General features: G+C 40.4%; 1 protein-coding gene across 7 annotated transcripts in view; it reads left to right on the forward strand.

Moving 5' to 3' along the window:
* The window catches only part of ATXN3 (ataxin 3), a 38,538-nt gene extending 21,218 nt beyond the window's left edge, over positions 1–17,320 (forward strand). For 3 of the 7 annotated variants that reach the window (XM_047080202.1, XM_047080204.1, XM_047080206.1), the window contains exons 9-11: positions 1,504–1,600; positions 7,653–7,741; positions 12,991–17,320. In XM_047080202.1, the coding sequence (XP_046936158.1) occupies positions 1,504–1,600; positions 7,653–7,741; positions 12,991–13,088 (284 nt within the window). In that variant the 3' untranslated portion in view covers positions 13,089–17,320. Of the gene's footprint in view, positions 1–397; positions 485–1,503; positions 1,613–1,858; positions 3,046–7,652; positions 7,742–12,990 lie in introns of those variants that run through there. The other 4 variants (XM_047080203.1, XM_047080207.1, XM_047080205.1 and 1 more) reach the window with 4 other exon arrangements.
* Positions 17,321–17,550: the final 230 nt, after the last annotated feature.

Below are 17,550 nucleotides of genomic sequence, written 5' to 3' on the forward strand. Positions count from 1 at the left end.
GTCAGATCATCTTTAGTTCCCCCGGAAGTCAATGTACTGTTGGTAGAAGTTCTTTGACAATTACTCTAGAAGCAGTGACTATGGACGTACGACGATCAGCTGTTTGTTTAGTTTTCTTATAATGTAAATACCTTTTAACAACCTAAGTTATATTAGGATTGGATATATTTTTAGTCTGGTTTTTCCGTTTGGTCAAAAAACTGTAGTAACAGAACAATAATAACCTGAGGTTAATCTTTGTGGGCAAAAGTGGGGGGGGATTGGGGAGGGCTGGGGGGGCTGGGGGGGGGGGCTCTTACCCAGACTTGCTATTTTGTAAATGTATGCTGTTGGATACAAAAGGCCTGGGCAGAAAATATTTCAAAAGTGTAACACTTAGTGGCCATGTACCTTACAGCATAAGCCCACTTCATGGACCCACCGTGATAGTGACATAAACTCACTAGCAGAGGAGAGTGAAGATGTCTCCCCTCGGGAATCCAGGCAGCGGGAGTTGTCTGGCAGGTAGCTCAAAGAGCTTACTGAAAAGTATGTGTGGGTTTTTGGCAGTTTTGTTTTCATCTAATTAATGTGGAAATTTGCCTTCTATTTTCTTTCTTTTTTTTTTTTAACCTTTATTTTTGAGAGAGTGAGAGAGAGACAGAGTGAGCGCAGGGGAGGAACAGAGAGAGGGAGACACAGAATCTGAAATAGGTTCCGGGCTCTGAGCTGTCAGCACAGAGCCCAGTGCGGGGCTTGAACCCACGAACTGTGAGATCATGACCTGAGCCGAAGTCGGACGCTTAACCGACTGAGCCACCCAGGCGCCCCAAGCCTTCTATTTTCTTCATGAGATGATTCAATGGGATTTCTTAAATACCTAAATAAAATTGAGGTTCCATTACTATGAAGATTATCCTTTTTATCCTGTGTGTTGTCCTGAACTTCTCACACCTCCTGGCACAGCTCGGAGTGCTTCATCTGTGCGGTCCCATTTTTGATTAGTAGAGTCCTGCTGGATTAGCCCAGTAATGGACAGACAACAGCTCTTTATAATTTTAGATATTTTTGCGTCATTTGCTTTTCTTCCCACCTTATTTCACAATCTTGGCAGGATCTCTGGGACACACACTTGAGCTGTTACAGCATGCAAATATCGTAGGAGATCGGAATATAGAGAATGGGTTTACAGTCACCCGCTTCTCGTTGCTTCTCGTGGAAAGTGCTGGGGCATTTCTAGTAAGTTAAAGAGGGCAACACAAGTGTGGTGTTGATGGCTCTCCCTAATGGGTTGGCTGTTGGACTCACATCCTTACGTCCACTGTGTCACAGATGGGTGTGGACACAGGTTATATTTGAACTGCCTTATTCAGATTTGTCCATGAGACTTTCTTCTAGTTACAACATAGCACAATATTTTTAAGAAAAAAACTTTTGTGAAAGCTTGCTCAAAAAGCATAAACATAGCATCGCTTGAATTGGTAAATAAAATGATTGCTTTTTTTTGTTCTGTTTTCTTTTCAGGTAGTTCCAGAAATGTGTCCCAAGATATTCCACAGACATCAGGTACACATCTTACTTCAGAAGAGCTACGGAAGAGAAGAGAAGCCTACTTTGAAAAGTAAAGTAGTTGGTACAATATTAAAATTGCATATTTAACGTGTACTTTGTCTGTTTTGTCTGCAATCTCTACATATAGAGCTTTGGCTTAAACTATTTTACTTAAGATTCTCTCCTTTTAAAAGATTGGTTACTATCTGAACCCTGTGGACATCTGAGTTTTGTTTTGTTTTTAATTTAGAGCAAATAAACTGAAATGATACGTAGTTTTAGGGAAAGTCTTTGCCTCAATACTAATTATAGGGTTTATATGAAATAGGGTGAAGGAAACCCAGTCAAATGTAAATCATCAAACGAAAATGGAATTGGACCAAAGCAAGAACAATGCCTTTGGATGTGCTTCTTGGTGACCTGAGCAACCTCGCAAAGTTCTGCTGTCAGTTAACAGGGAAAACAGCACTGTGGTCGGGGAGCACACGCCCAGATACAGACGGTGGTTAATTGTTGTTCTTACTGCCACTTCAGGGGTTACTGCAGGCCTGTCCGCATCAGGGACATGGGGCAAACCATAAATCCTAAAACCTAAATCTGTCAGTGCTCTCAAACTAGAAAATAAAAATTATCATCCTTTCCAGTAACTACCATTCACAACTCGTCTTCCCTTTTTCTTTTTTTAATGGGGAAAAAGAAAAGAGGTTACAAGGTAGTATTTAGAGAGACTGTACAGATCCTCGGATCCCAGGTCAGAAACCAAAAGTCCAGCAGCTGAATCTGGCCTGTTCACTGTATTTCATCAATTCTGAGATGTATGCATTTTCCCAGTTCAACATCTCTATAATCGAGAAGCATCTCACAATCATAATTGGCAGTATTAGTGGGAGCTGAAATAGTGGAGCATTATGATGGTGTAATGAAGATAATATTTACCTTGTTTTCTGTTTTGTTTTGTTTGTTTAAGTCACAACTCAGAAGTATATGAAGGAAAGTTCTGATCAACTGACATCCTCTTAATGTGAGATATTTCTAGTCTTTATTCAGCGATAGGTTAATGGATTTAATTATATATAAAATTTCAAAATTGTGCTTATTAGTGCTTTTCACTTCCTTTCAAATTTTAAAGTGAACTTTTAAATTCTTTAATTATGATAAACTTCAAATATCTATAAACGTAGAGAAACCAGCATAATGAACCCGTTTACCCATTGCTCGTGTTTAACAAATGCCAGCACGTGGCCAGGCTTGGTTTTCTGTGACCCCATCTCTCATGCATTCCACTCTCCCACCCCCAAGCTGGGATTATTTGGTAACAGATCTAAATTATTGTATCATTTCATCCATTTTTTTTTAATATTGCCAAATGCTGTCGTCACACTGTTAATAATTATCATATGATAATTATTAATCATTCTGTAATGTCATCAAATGTCTAGTTAGTGTTAAAAAATAACTTAAGGGGTGCCTGGCTGGCTCAGTCAGTGGAGTATGCGACTCCCATGTTCGAGTCCCATGTTGGGTGTACAGATTACTTAAAAATAAAATCTTAAAAAAGTGAAACTAATTAGATAAAAACTTACATTTGAGAAAATTTATTTTAAGATATATCAAAATCAAACAATCCTAACTTTTGGTGTGCCTGGGTGGCTCAGTCGGTTGAGCATCTGACTCTTGGTTTCAGCTCAGGTCATGATCTCACAGTTTGTGGGTTCAAGCCCCTTGTTGGGCTCTGTGCTGAAACAGAAAGGAGCTTGCTTTAAATTCCCTCTCTCCTTCTCTCTCTGCCCCTCCCCCGCTTACATTCTCTCTCTCTCTCTCTCTCTTTCTCTCTCTTTCTCTCTCTTTCTCTCTCTCTTTCCTCCCCTCTCTTCTCAAAATAAATAAACTTTAAAAATCCTTTATTTTAATAACTAATGTTAGGGGCGCCTGGGTGGCGCAGTCGGTTAAGCGTCCGACTTCAGCCAGGTCACGATCTCGCGGTCCGGGAGTTCGAGCCCCGCGTCGGGCTCTGGGCTGATGGCTCAGAGCCTGGAGCCTGTTTCCGATTCTGTGTCTCCCTCTCTCTCTGTCCCTCCCCCGTTCATGCTCTGTCTCTCTCTGTCCCAAAAATAAATAAATGTTGAAAAAAAAAATTTTAATAACTAATGTTAGTATTTTGAGACATTCTCTTCTACTCACACAGACTCACGTATATGGTGTTATTAGTTACACCCATTTCCCATAATAGTAAATAGTCTTTGTAATATTCTGATTTTTGCTATTATAATTAATAGTGCAGGGGCGCCTGGGTGGCTCAGTCAGTTAAGAGCCCGACTTCGGCTCAGGTCACGATCTCACGGTTTGTGAGTTCAGGCCGCACATCGGGCTCTGTGCTGACAGCTTAGAGCCTGGAGCCTGTTTCAGCTTCTGTGTCTTCCTCTCTCTCTGCCCCTCCCTCCCCTGCTCATGTTCTGTCTCTGTCTCTCTCTCAAAAATAAATAAATGTTAAAAAAAATTATATAATTAATAGTGCAGTGAACAATCCTGTACTGATGCCATGCCTCAAATTTCTCACCATTTTCTCCAGTTATTCTGAGGTTTTTGGGTTAAAGGACAGAAATATTTTTTAAGGTCTTGGTATGGATTTCTAAACTGCTTTCCAGAACGGTTCTCAAATGATACTTCTATCATGCTTATTTCACATTCTATTTTTTGCCAGAACAAATTGGTCCAAACAGACCTACCTTATAGACAAACTGCAAGATTCACAAGTAGATCTAAGAAAAGGAAAACATCTTTAAAGTAGAAAAACAAATCCCTTCTTTACTTAAAAAATTATTTTAGGTTGGAAAAGCCTGGGTCACTCAGTCGGTTGAGCATCCAATTCTTAATTTAGGCTCAGGTCGTGATTCCAGGGTCATGGGATCGAGCCGTGCGTGTGGGGCTCTGTGCTGAGCCTGGAGCTTACTTAAGATTTTCTCTCTGTCTGCCCCTCTCCCCCATCATGTGCGCATGCTCTCTCTCTATGTCTCAAAATTTAAAAAAAAAAAAATTTATTTCTTTAAATGTTTGAGCATCAGTGGGGCTCCTTCCTGGTTGGAGGACAGTGGATTGGGAAGGAACGTGGGCAGTGATGGTTTCCAGCTCCAGCGGCATCCTCTGAGCCTGGCCTGACCTTCGAAATGTCGGTGGGAATTTGAGAACTAGAGAAGATCTTATAGAGTCACAAGTTGCTGAGAAGAGTTCAGAACGAACTTCTTGGTGTTTCTGTCCACCATTGCGTAGCATCCAGAGTCTTGTTAGACTCGGTAGTAAAGGGGCTGAGGAACAGCTGTAGTTTCAAATATTAGGCCTTTCACCAGAATTCCTGATTATTAGGCCTACAGGTTCTCTCTAGCTTCTGTCTCTGGGAACTTGGCTCTAAGGTTATCGTGCTCTTCCCTCTGACCCTCTCCAAACTGACCCTGGTGCTGTTATTCAAACAAATTTTGAATTCAAATTCAGGGTTGTTTTTTTTTTATTATTATTCAAATAGTTTATTTTGTTACACATTCTAATAGTTTTTTTTTCTTATAGACTATTTGAAGCTTCATGCCTAATGTAGTAACCGCTGTATTCATGCTTAATCAAACATAAAAATACTGTTTAAAAATCTACCTGTTACAAAGTCATAGTTTATGAATGAGTGTCAGGCAATGTTTTCACAGCCGTATTTTTTTTCCAGTAGTAATCTCTCAATCCATTTTACCTATTATAAAAGCGCAAGTGAAACTCTTACTACACCAGCAGTGTCAGTATAAAACCTACCGCATTCACAAATTGAATTAGTGCATGTACAACTGTTGTGTAAACCGTAAAGTATTCCACAAATGTGTTAGCATCATCGTCTTCTCCAAGTGTAGCTCTGAAATGATGCAGATTCTCTCCTTCTGTTACTAAAAAAGTGTTACCCAACAAAGAGGCAGTTACTGGGCATTGTTTCCATGGTCGCGGATTGCTATGATTTTTTAATTGTCTAACACCTGAGCCACTGCTTTGGTGGCACGGCATAATGCGATTCACTTTAAGAAACAAGCTGCTAGAGGTATTTTGAGCAGAAAAGGTTTTAATACAGAGACTCAGGGCTTACGCAGTCTTAGGAAGAGCAAGCGGGCGGTGCGGGCTGTAGCCAGGCTTCCAGAATTCCACAGACCAGCCTGTTGGAAGAGTGCAACCAACCGCCCCGGTTGGGAGGATGGGAAATCAGGACACGGAGTTCAAGAACACGTTGCCATAGCTGTGATCCTAGGGTCTGGAAGCTTGCCACCACGGTTGCCTAGACATGGAAACAGGAAGTCAGCCCCCACTGCGGCTGCCGGGAAGCCGCATCCTGGGACCGGCTCCGTGACTTGACTTGCCCGCAGAGAACCACCAAAGCAGCAGGAAGATGGTCGTGCCTCATTTCTGCGAGCGCTCGGTTGATTACCAGCATCCTAGCTGTACAGTGACCTCCGGTGGTGTTTTTAGCTTTCTAGCCTCTGATTCTGAGGGCACATTCGAAGACACAGTGGGAGTGGGTACTGATTTGCTGTTTGAACATGTTGCATCTTATTGTGTCAGCAAATATGAGAGGGGTCAGGACTGTTTCAAGGCTGGCAATTCCTTTACTTCTCACTTTTCATAAATTTAAAGTAGATGAAGACTGTCCCTCTGAAGCTGCTGTCTCACCCACCACTCTCTTGTGTTCTGACATGTTGGCTTGGCCGGAGGGGGAAAAGGGCGGGCGGAGAGATCTGATGTGCCAGGATTGATTCCTCCTGCCTTGCAGAGGCGGACCCCGTTACCGGGATGGACTGCTTTCTCGTGCACACCCTGTTGTCGGGATGGGCTGCTGGGAACCTGCCCTCTTGTGCACTGTTAGCCACGCACGCCTGAGAGTAAACTGAGGCAGACGGCAATATGCTTGGGTTTTCTTTGTTGCTCATATTTAAAACAGAAGACTGAGACTCTGGAAGACATCGTGTGCTATTCTATTTGTAGAGTTGCTGGCAAATTTAAAATTCTGGTTCCTTTAAAAATCCTTCTATGCATTTTTTGAAAGCTATGGCTTCTCACTGCAGAGTGTCAGCTGTTTATGTTTTTTTTTTAATTTTAAACATATTATGTATGTATTATGTGAAACAATTTTGAATTTACTTAAAAGCAGAACTAGTTCCCAGAACTCCTTATACTCACCCAAATTCCCTAATTGTGGACATTTCTGAGGAATTTGAGAATAACTTGCAGACATGACTTGCCATTACATTTCAGTACTTTAGTGTATATTCTTTAAGTACAAGGGCACTGCCCTACATATTTACATCATAACCATCGTGTTTAAATGTTTTCAAACGTGGATTTTTCTGACGTCGCTCTCCCTTCTGCAAAAAATCCAGGGAAAATTTATTTTAATATAATAGATGGTACTGCAACTTGATAACGCATCTTAAAAAGTTATTTTAACTTCTTTCCCTTTATCAAGTATTTGGTGGATGCGTACTGTGTGACGGGCAGTGTTTTAGGCACTTGGGAAGTGAGATAAGGTTTGTGCTCTTGTTAGCTTGAAGAGGGAGACAAACAAGAGTATCAGATGGTGCTAAGATGACGCCGAAATTGAAAGGAAGTGAGGAGATAGTGAGAATGGCTGCTGGCTGCTGTATGTGGGCTGGTCAGCAACGGTGTCTCTGAGGACATGCTGGAGCTCGGAGCTGGACGGCAAGAAGAAGGCAGCCGTGGGAAGGTCATGTTAACTGGCATGGTAATTTGAGATGCTTAATGTTCTCAAAGGTGCTTATTTCCAGCGACTTCCAACAATACTAAGGATCTGTAAGTCAAAACACCTACCTGCCAGCGAATGCTTTTGCTTATGTGTTATTTCACGGTGAAAATCTTTACCTCTTAATTTGATAATTCAGATTTTATATCTGGGTCTCCTAGGATCCGCACTGTGCTACTTTTAAGTAATATATATCAGAGTGATTGCTCTGGCCTTCTTTTGTGGAGGTCATGACAGTGACTCTTTTGTTTTGTGGAACCATTTAGTTTCCACGCACAGTGTTTCTCGTGGCATATTTATTCTTCGGCTTTGGGTTTTAACATACACTCACCTTCACGTGTTTCAGGCAGCAGCAGCAGCAGCATCCACCAGCACAGCTTTCCCACCCACGCGAGAGGCCAACCACAAGTTCAGGTGCACTGGGCAGCGATCCAGGTATGCCTCCCTGACTGTGCTGTGTTTGACACGGGCTCCATGTGGTTTTTGGCTTGACAGGCTTTTTTCTCCCCTCTTGAATTACACTGAAATTCATGTATGAATTTGGAATCTACTAAATTTCCTCAGATTAAGAAGCAGGCAGACTAGAGCATTCAGTGGATATGTTGCTTTAAAATTCTAAACAATACTTGTGACTTCACAGTAATTAATACACCCTCCAAAAGTTCCTCGGAGATAAAGAATATCGGTAGGGGGAAGATATGCTTTACCACCTGGAAAACTGAAAACGCCCAAATGTAGTCTAAATAATAGGAAATCGAGAGTTAGTGATCAGGCCTTGGTTTAATAGGTCTTAAACTTTGGTCAGTTCCTGGTAGTACCAGTTGAGTGAAAAAGCAACTATGTGACCAAGGCCTTGTAAGCAGAACATGTGAAGAACTCTCAAAACTGAAATAAGAAAACTCAAGGGGCAAAGGATTTGAACAGATACTTCACCATGGTTGACAAATAAGCATGTGAAAATACGATCAATATTAATAATCGTTAGGGAGATGCAAATTAAAAAATTTTTAATGTTTATTTACTTTTGAGAGAGAGAGCGAGCGAGCGAGCGGGCATGAGCAGGGGAGGGGCAGAGACAGAGGGAGACACAGAATCCGAAGCAGGCTCCAGGGTCTGAGCTGTCAGCAACACAGCCCAAAGCAGGGCTTGAACTCACAAACCATGAGATCATGACCTGAGCTGAAGTCGGACATCTGACCGACTGAGCCCCCCAGGTTTCCCTAGGGAAATGCAAATTAAAGCTACACACCTTATTATAAGAATGGCTTCATAAAACCATAAAATTGACAATACCAGGTGCTGACTAGGATCAGCGTTGCCATGACACTCCTATACTGTTAGTAGGAATGTAAAAGTTTGAAAAATAGTTTAGTATTTTCTTTTTTTTTTTTTTATTTTTGTTTATTTTTTTTTTTTAATTTTTTTTTTCAACGTTTATTTATTTTTGGGACAGAGAGAGAGACAGAGCATGAACGGGGGAGGGCCAGAGAGAGAGGGAGACACAGAATGGGAAACAGGCTCCAGGCTCTGAGCCATCAGCCCAGAGCCCGACGCGGGGCTCGAACTCACGGACCGCGAGATCGTGACCTGGCTGAAGTCGGACGCTTAACCGACTGCGCCACCCAGGCGCCCCTAGTATTTTCTTATAAACTTAAATGTGCACTTAACCATGTGATTCAAAGGTCCCGCTCGAGGTATGTAAGCAAAAAAAAAAAGTAAACTTAGGTTCACAGGAAAACTTGTATGTGAATGCTTAGAGCAGCTTCCTACTGGGAAAAACTGGGAGCTACCCAAAAGTTGTCCTTCGGCTGGTGAATGGATGCATGTCTGTGGTACTTGGAAACCACGGACTACTATTTAACTATAAAAAGGGACGAACTGGTGTTTTTCCCGATTCCTCCTGCTATTTACAGCTAACAACCACGGACACTTACATCAAAAGAACATAAGAAAATTCTGAAAGCTAGAGAAGAGACAGACTGCTTAGGGGGCTCAGGACCAGAGGGATCACATAGTGGCATGTGGCCTGGGTTCTCTCTGCTTCACACACCCTGGATTTGGTGAAGAAGCTATGGCACAGACCCAGTAAGCCTGCTCTGTGTAGTCAAAAGGGACTGCGGAGCAAGTAGAATCTTTTATATAATCTTTTATATAATAAATACTCTAGTCCAGCCAAAGAGGGTCACGAACTGGCCTTATCGTCACCCCACCGCATCAGCACGGGCCAGGTGGGAGCATAGACTGGCATCCCCAGCTGGCAGGCACGAGCTGAACGTCCCACTTGCCTGGCCAGGGTGGTGTGGCCAAATGAGGAACTGGGATTTTCATTTCCTCCAGGAGAGAATGAGGGGCCCTTTCCCATGGGGTCTGTGGTCACAGGGAGCCTAGACTTCCACCCAGCCATACGAGGCGTCCCTCTGGTTTCCTGCAGGGTAGTTTCAGAAGAGGCCTAGTGGAGAATCCGGAGGCAGTGATTTGAGGCAGTAACGAGGCCACACCCACAGCGTCGGTGAGAGGCAGTCCGGAGGCATTCCTACCCTTCCAGTCAGGGAGATCTCATGGAAGACAGTGGGGAGCCAGAAGTCCCACGTGTGCACAGCAGTCATGATCGCACACACGCTCCCCCTCTCTGGCCATAGCAAGGCAGCACCCTCTCCCCCACTGGTACTGTGTCAGAAGAGGCCTGCTGGAAGAGAAGACCCAGTCTTGTAACATGCAACATAGCAGATGTCTAGGATTTGATCGGAAGTATTTATCATACCAAGAGCCAGGAAAGATTCAGTTTGAGAAAAGACCATTCATCGACACCACCACCCAGATGACACTGATGTTAGAATTCATTAATCTCACAAGAAGTTTTATTTTATTTTTTAATTTTACTTATTCTGAGAAAGGAGAGAGCATGAGCGAGAGAGGGGCAGACAGACTGGGAGGGAGAGAATCCCAAGCAGGCTATGTACTGTCAGTGCAGAGCCTGACATGGGGCTAGATCTCACAAACCAGGAGATCATGACCTGAGCTGAAACCAAGAGCTGGACACCTAACCGACTGAGCCACCCAGGCGCCCCTCACAAGGATTTTTAAAGCGGCTATCATAAAAATGTTATACTGAGCAATTGTGAACATGCTTAGAACAAATGAAAAAATAGAAAGCTTCAAGAAGGAAGATACAAAGATGAACTAAATGGAAAGTTTAGAACTGAAAAATAACAGTACCTAAAATTTAAAAATGTAATGGGTGGGGCGCCTGGGTGGCTCAGTCGGTTAAGCGTCCGACTTCGGCTCAGGTCGTGATCTCGCGGTCCGTGAGTTCGAGCCCCGCATCGGGCTCTGGGGTGATGGCTCAGAGCCTGGAGCCTGCTTCGGATTCTGTGTCTCCCTCTCTCTCTGCCCCTCCCCCGTTCATGCTCTGTCTCTCTCTGTCTCAAAAATAAATAAACGTTAAAAAAAAAATTAGGAAAAATAAAAAAAATAAAAGGCTTTATTATTAAAAAAATAAATAAATAAAAATAAAAATGTAATGGGTGGGTCCAAAGGTAAATGGAAGGACAGAGGAGAGAATCCATGAACTTGAAGACGGAACAATAGAAAGTACCCATTCTGAGCAACAGAGAGAATTAGACTGGACAAAACAAACAAAGCCTTGGACACCCGTGGGACCATAGTGGAAAGATCTAAGGTGTGCACCATGGGAATCTCGGGAGATAAGGAGGGTGGGCTGAAAAAGTATTTGAAGAAATGATGGCTAAAAACCCCAGCTTGGGCAAAAGATCTAAAACTCCAGATTTAACTGAGAAAACCTCTAACAGTTAAGCCCAAAGAAATTTATGCCAAGACATGATAATCTAGCTTTTGCAAACTGAAACAAAAGAAGAAAATCTTGAAACCAGCTAGAGACATCTTGCCTGCAGCAGTTTGCATGACAGCAGATTTCTCATCTGAAATCATGGAGATCAGTAGGAAGTGGCATAACATTTTTCAAGTGCTGAAAAGACACTCTCAACCAAGAATTCCCACTGAAAATTTCCTTCAGGAATGAAGAGAAAAATTAAGAGAATTTCTCACCAGCAGACCCACCCTACAATAATGGCTAAAGGAAGCTTTCTAAACAGAAATGATAAGAGAATTCATCTGGGAACCTCAGAAAGGAAAAGAACAGTAGAAAGAGTAAAAATATGGGTAAACAATAGATGTTCCTCTCCTTTTGAGTTTTCTAAATTATGTTTAATGATTGAAGCAAGAATTAGAACATTGATTTGGTGTTTGGTGTATATGTAGAAAATATTGGGAGAGTAAAGGATGTAAAAGGAGGTGAAGTTTCTACATTTCAACTATTCCAGCCAGTCTGGAAAATAATTTGTCAATTTCTTTAAAAACTGAACAAGTACTAACCATACAACCTGGCAGTTAGACTCCTGGGCGTTTATCCCAGAGATATGACAACTTAACCGTCCATGTGAAAACCTGTACACAAATGTTCATAGAAGCAGTTTTATTTCTTACAATCAAAAACCGGAAACAATCACACTGTGCTACAGGAAGATGAATGGTCAAACAAACAGTAGTACACTGTGGAATACCACTCAGGACTAAAAACAAACCTGCTGTTGATACGTGCACCAACTTGGATGATACGTGCACCAACTTGCACGTTGATACGTGCACCAACAAGGGCATTATGCTGAGTGCAGAAGAAAATCTCAAAAGCTCTCATTACAGTGTGATTCAATTTGTGTAACCTTCTAAAAACGACAAATGTGTAGAGGTGGAGAACAAATTAGTTGGCTGCCTGCAGTTAGGGAAGGTCGGGGCAGAGAAGTGGAGAGCAGGAAAGAGATCTTTGTGGCACTTGAACAGTTCTCCATCCTGATAGTGGTGCTGGTGGTGACACAAAATCTTACACGTATGATGAAATAGCACGGCACGACACACAACTTTGTACCGATGGCATATCCAAGTTTGGGTTTGAGCTGTAGCTACATAGGATTTAATTATTGAGTTTAATTGTTGAGTTAAAAATTGAGCTGAAGTGTACACGGGACCGCTCTGAACTATCTTTGCAACTTCCTGTAAATAAACAATTATTTCAAAACAAAGTTTAAGGAACAGATTACGTATATATACAACTAAGTTCAATTTTCTTTCACAGCATAATGCCCTTGTTTTGAAATATAGAATAAATGTATTTTGGGGATTGACCACACAGGGGCAGCATAAGCAAATTTTGGAGGGCAGTGGAACAGTTCTGCGCCTGGGTGGTGATGGCGGTTATACAGCTTTGTGTACTTGTCAGAACTCGTAAAACAGTAAATGAATGCATGTGACTTTATGCAACTATTACAAATCAAAATAGGCAGTTGTAGTGGTCAGACCGAAATACATTTTCTAGGAACTTACCTTTTTTTTTTTTTAACGTTTATTTATTTTTGAGACAGAGACAGAGCATGAACAGGGGAGGGTCAGAGAGAGAGGGAGACACAGAATCTGAAACAGGCTCCAGGCTCTGAGCTGTCAGCACAGAGCCTGACGCGGGGCTCGAACTCACGGGCCGCGACATCATGACCTGAGCTGAAGTCGGACACTTAACCGACTGAGCCACCCAGGCGCCCCTAGGAGCTTACCTTTTGATGACTTTGAGAATTTTCCCGAAATGTCTAAGAGATAACACTTGTTTTCTTTCCCAGCAGGAGATGCTATGAGCGAAGAAGACATGCTTCAGGCAGCTGTGACCATGTCTTTAGAAGTTGTTAGAAATAACTTCAAAACGGAAGGGAAAAAATAATAGCTTTTACAAATCATTTAGACCTTCGTACTTTCCAGCATTATCCTGGGTGATTACAGCATAGACGGTCCATTTTAGTAATGTGTCCAAGGAACAACGTTCAACAGAGGAAATAAGGCTTTAGGCGGTTTGCAACAAAAAGATGAGAAAATGGAAAAATGTGTCAGTTGTAGGACTAAATAACGATCCTCCAAACACTAGCCAAAGAGGCATTTAGCAATTAAAGACATTGAAAATGGTTTTCTAGAGGTTCCTTTTCTTTTTGAGTGTGCAATATCCAACATGTCTAAAGTTAGGGCGTTTTTCTTGGATCTTTTTGCAGACCAGCTAATTAGCTCTTGCCACAGAACTTTTTCCATTCATTTTCTTTTCATCCTTTCTGGTCTGGTCGGTTGGCTCACTTTTCATCATCTCTTAGTTGCTTTTATTTCTCATTAACCAAGTTAACCTTTTAGGACAGTGTCTTTTCTATGTTGATAGGAGTAACGGTTCCAGAAGGATTAGCTGCTTTCCCTCCAATCACGTGGCGTGCCCTTGGATGTTTTCTCCTGTTACTTTCTCTGATCACAATTTCTTTGGGATGTGGTTTTCCTTACTTTTCTACAACTCTTTTGAAAGCTGGTAATCTTTCTTGAGGTTTTGCTTCCTAAGCCCTCTAAGATGGGATCATCGTTTCGTGATTCTGATGCATTCCTCAACTCTGAAATCAACTCTGCACAAATATTTGAGAAGAAATGAGAATTTTTTAAAGATGTGAGCACATCCTTTTCCAGATGCTTTATGAATGTCTTCTCAATTATGTCAGACCTTTACAGCTTTGCTGTAACCCTTTCTCTGGCACCTTGATATTTCCTTGTCTTCTCCAATTGAGAAAAATAGGAGAAGCACGGTATGCAAGCAAGTTTCATTCCGTGTATGATTTAACAAATAATACCCACCATGAATGTATGAGAGACAAAGTCTGGCTTTTGATTTACTTGCAGTTTCATTTTCTTCTCTCTTGTGCCTGGAGCTCTCCGTTCTGTTTACAGTGGAGTCACGGAGCGTAGATGTCTGCTTCTGATGTACATCTTGTAGCAGGATAGATAGCTAGCCAGAGATGATGGTCTGGAACGTGAAAATAATCTACTAACAAAAATACATTTAAATTTATACTGTGATTTGACACTTGCATCATGTTTAAGTAGCTAAAGAATTACAGAAGTCACACAGTACTTACTGGGTCTGTAAATACGAAAGTCTTTAGTTTTGATAAACATTTTGATTGGGATGCACAGAGTTTGTTTCTGGGTCAATATAGTGGTATGATTTTGGTGGAAATTAATTGTCTGTCTGAAGTGGACATTTCGGATTCCGTCACTTATTCCCCATCCCTCATTCTCCATCCCCCTTTTGAAGCTCTTTTGAATGTTGAGTTGTTCATAAGCTAAAAGTTAGGAAATTTCAGCCGACGGCTTGGAAAATTAAAGGATGATATGTTGCCATGACTAGTGTATGGCTGTACACATTTTATCAGGGAAATTTTTTTGATCTAGGATTTATGGCTGAGTTGAAAAGAGATGGGAAAATGACTTTTTATGATTATGAAGTAGCTTTTTTTTTTTTTTTTTTGGATAGAGACAGGTTTTCTTTTTAGTCATTATTTTGTGCCAAATAAAGTTTTCTGAAGTTTCCCTTGCAAAATTAGACACTTTTACTTTAAAATCTAAAGTTTTCTTTTGAGAATCGAAACGTTTTCAGAAGAGTTATTAAACTTTAGAACTGTAAGAGACATTGGAGTTTAGTACTGCTCTCTCAAGATTTACAAACCAAAATATTTTAAGAGTGACCATTTCTGCCATTATCCCCAGTATGCTTGTCCTGTTTTCCATGGATATTTGGCTTTTACGTTTTCCCATTGAAAAATTACATTCGACTTTTCATACACTTAAATGGATGAGCTACCTAATATAAAAATGAGTAAAGAAATATGCAGAAAGTTTTAACCTTAGAGTTTATAAAGTTCTTATATTACACACCTTTATTAAAGCACTTAAGGAGATATAGCATGTTGATCTTCATTTAGGGATTTTTTTTCTTTTTTTTTTTTTTTAAAGCAGAGCTGAGCACACACTGGATACATTTGTGAATGTGTTTATTTAGTTAGTTTCTTATGAATGTTCTACTCGGCAGGCAGATCCAGAATGACTAGGGAACTGCCAATTTGTTTGAATTGGCTTAAACTTAATTTAGATTCCGTTTCTTAATCGATTGGCCAGTATGAAAAAGATGCCAATGCCTGTAACTACAGTATCAGAAAACTTAGTTATACAAAAGTATAGGTCACACATCAGGAACTGCTATTTACCGGAATCATCCTGCAAGAAAGTCAGAAACAATGAAATTCACAAAAACTGTCCTGCTAAGAACTCTATATAAAGCTTTCCATTCTGTTTTGCCAATTGGGAGCACCTTAATGTTTAATATTTAAACTATTGGTATCATTTTTCTAATGTATAAGTTGCATTACCAGGATAAAATACCTACAGTGGCTATGCTAGTGTTTAAAGTTTAAACAAGTTTTGGAAACACCACTTTCATATTTTGAGAGGTTATGGAATTAATAAGTAGTTATTTATGTTTTTAAAATCACAGTAGTTAAAAAAAATTCACAGCAGTTAACCTCCGATCTAAAACCATCAATAAACACTTTTTACAGTAATTAACATAACAAATATGTCAATAATGTACATTGTTTGAAAAGATTTCTGCAGGTAAACTCTATTTTAACTTTTAAGATCTTGGTCAAATAATTTACAATTCACAGAATATGTAAGGAGGTGCTTTTTTTTTTCTTTAAAACTTGATTTTTCTTAATTAAGACTTTATTCATGCCAAAGTTAATACGGAAAAAAGCTCAAAACTGGTTGAAGATCATTACAGGTAAAACTACCAATAGTCTGTGTTATTTCACTTAAGTTGAATAAAGTAATTTTTGTTCCTGTCAGAGCCTCAATTACATTTTTAATGTCTGCATGTTTGATACTCCTTAAATAGTATCATGCGAGTGCCAAGATTTATTAAATGTCTTAAAATTGGCCCATTGGATCCATGCAGATTCAAAAAAGATTGAGTCAGTGCATAAGCAAAGTATAGTGATAGAAATTAAAATGTCTCCAGTTGAAATAAATCTATGTTTTTAAATTCTCGAGAGGACTCAATAATCAATATTATGTTGATTTCCTATTAACTTTATTTGCAACTGGGAAGCCCAGCGGCCACTATTCTAAATTGTTGTATCTGAGCCCTAACAAGTATGGAGATATTGTATATGTGATCTTAATTAAGAAAAACCAGATTGGACCAACTAATCATTTCACCAGTGTCGATCGTTTTTTCATATTTTCAAAAAGAAAACTTTATTCCTGGTCTCTTCATAAACCAGTGTTTTTTGCTAAAGAAAGGAACTGGCTTATATTTTAAAGTCTTACGTTAACAAAAATATTTTGTTCATTTTGCTTTCATGAATGAAAACATTGATATGGTTGGTTAATTCTTGAATTTTTATTTATTTATTTTTTTTTTGAAGAAAATCTGTGCATTTTTGTTCCCCCCAAATGTTCTGGTATTTTAAGAATTAATGCTAGTAACATCACTTCTAAATTTACAGTTATTTGGCTCGCATGTTTAATTAATAATAGTGTATCAGTAAATATCTTAAGACCGGATTCATAGACAAGGAATGGGAAGCAATAGTGAAATATATGCGGAAATTTCTGATTCATTTAGGAAGCGCTTCACTTGTTTCTTGCATAGTTCAAAGGTGAATGTTTCCAGGAATTTTTTAAAGTTTTTTTTAAAAGAGAAAAACGTACATTTGAATGTGAAAAATAGAATTTCTACAACACTGGACTACTAGAAATAACTTTTTAAAAATTACTGTTGTGTATAAATTATTTGAAATTCAAGTACAAAACACACCCGAAAAAGCATTGTCTTTTGGCCGAGACACAAGTGCACTGAGGCACTGCCGTTTGCTCAGGACCCAACTGTGCGGCCCTCGGGATGTGTTCCTCCCTCTTGAGCTCTCTTGCGGTTACTAGACACACACAGGCCTTCCTCTCTGGTCCTCGGAAAAGCCGGGCTTCCAAAGCACTGTTGAACACTGACGGTTCTCTTGTTAATGTGGATGTTCAATGAGTTGTATTTTAAATATCAAAGATTATTAAATAAAGATAATGTTTGCTTTTTTATTTCTGCTTCCGTTTGTGCTGATTGTTAATTCCCAGTCTCGCTGTGCAAAGCGTGGCCGAGGGACCAGCAGCTTCTGTACACCTGAGGGCTTTTCGGAAATGCAGAGCTTCAGGCCGCAGCTACTGGGTCAGAACCTGCATTTTTCACAAGATCCCCCAGGGAATTCACAGAGATTCAACTTCGAGAGGAGCTGTTTTGTGGGCTGCTTGGCACTGACACTCAGTTCCAG

The sequence above is a fragment of the Lynx rufus genome, unplaced genomic scaffold (genome assembly GCF_022079265.1).
Source record: "Lynx rufus isolate CCGP_SWC_20201006 ecotype Redwood Valley unplaced genomic scaffold, mLynRuf1.p SCAF_17, whole genome shotgun sequence".
Taxonomy (NCBI): domain Eukaryota; kingdom Metazoa; phylum Chordata; class Mammalia; order Carnivora; family Felidae; genus Lynx; species Lynx rufus.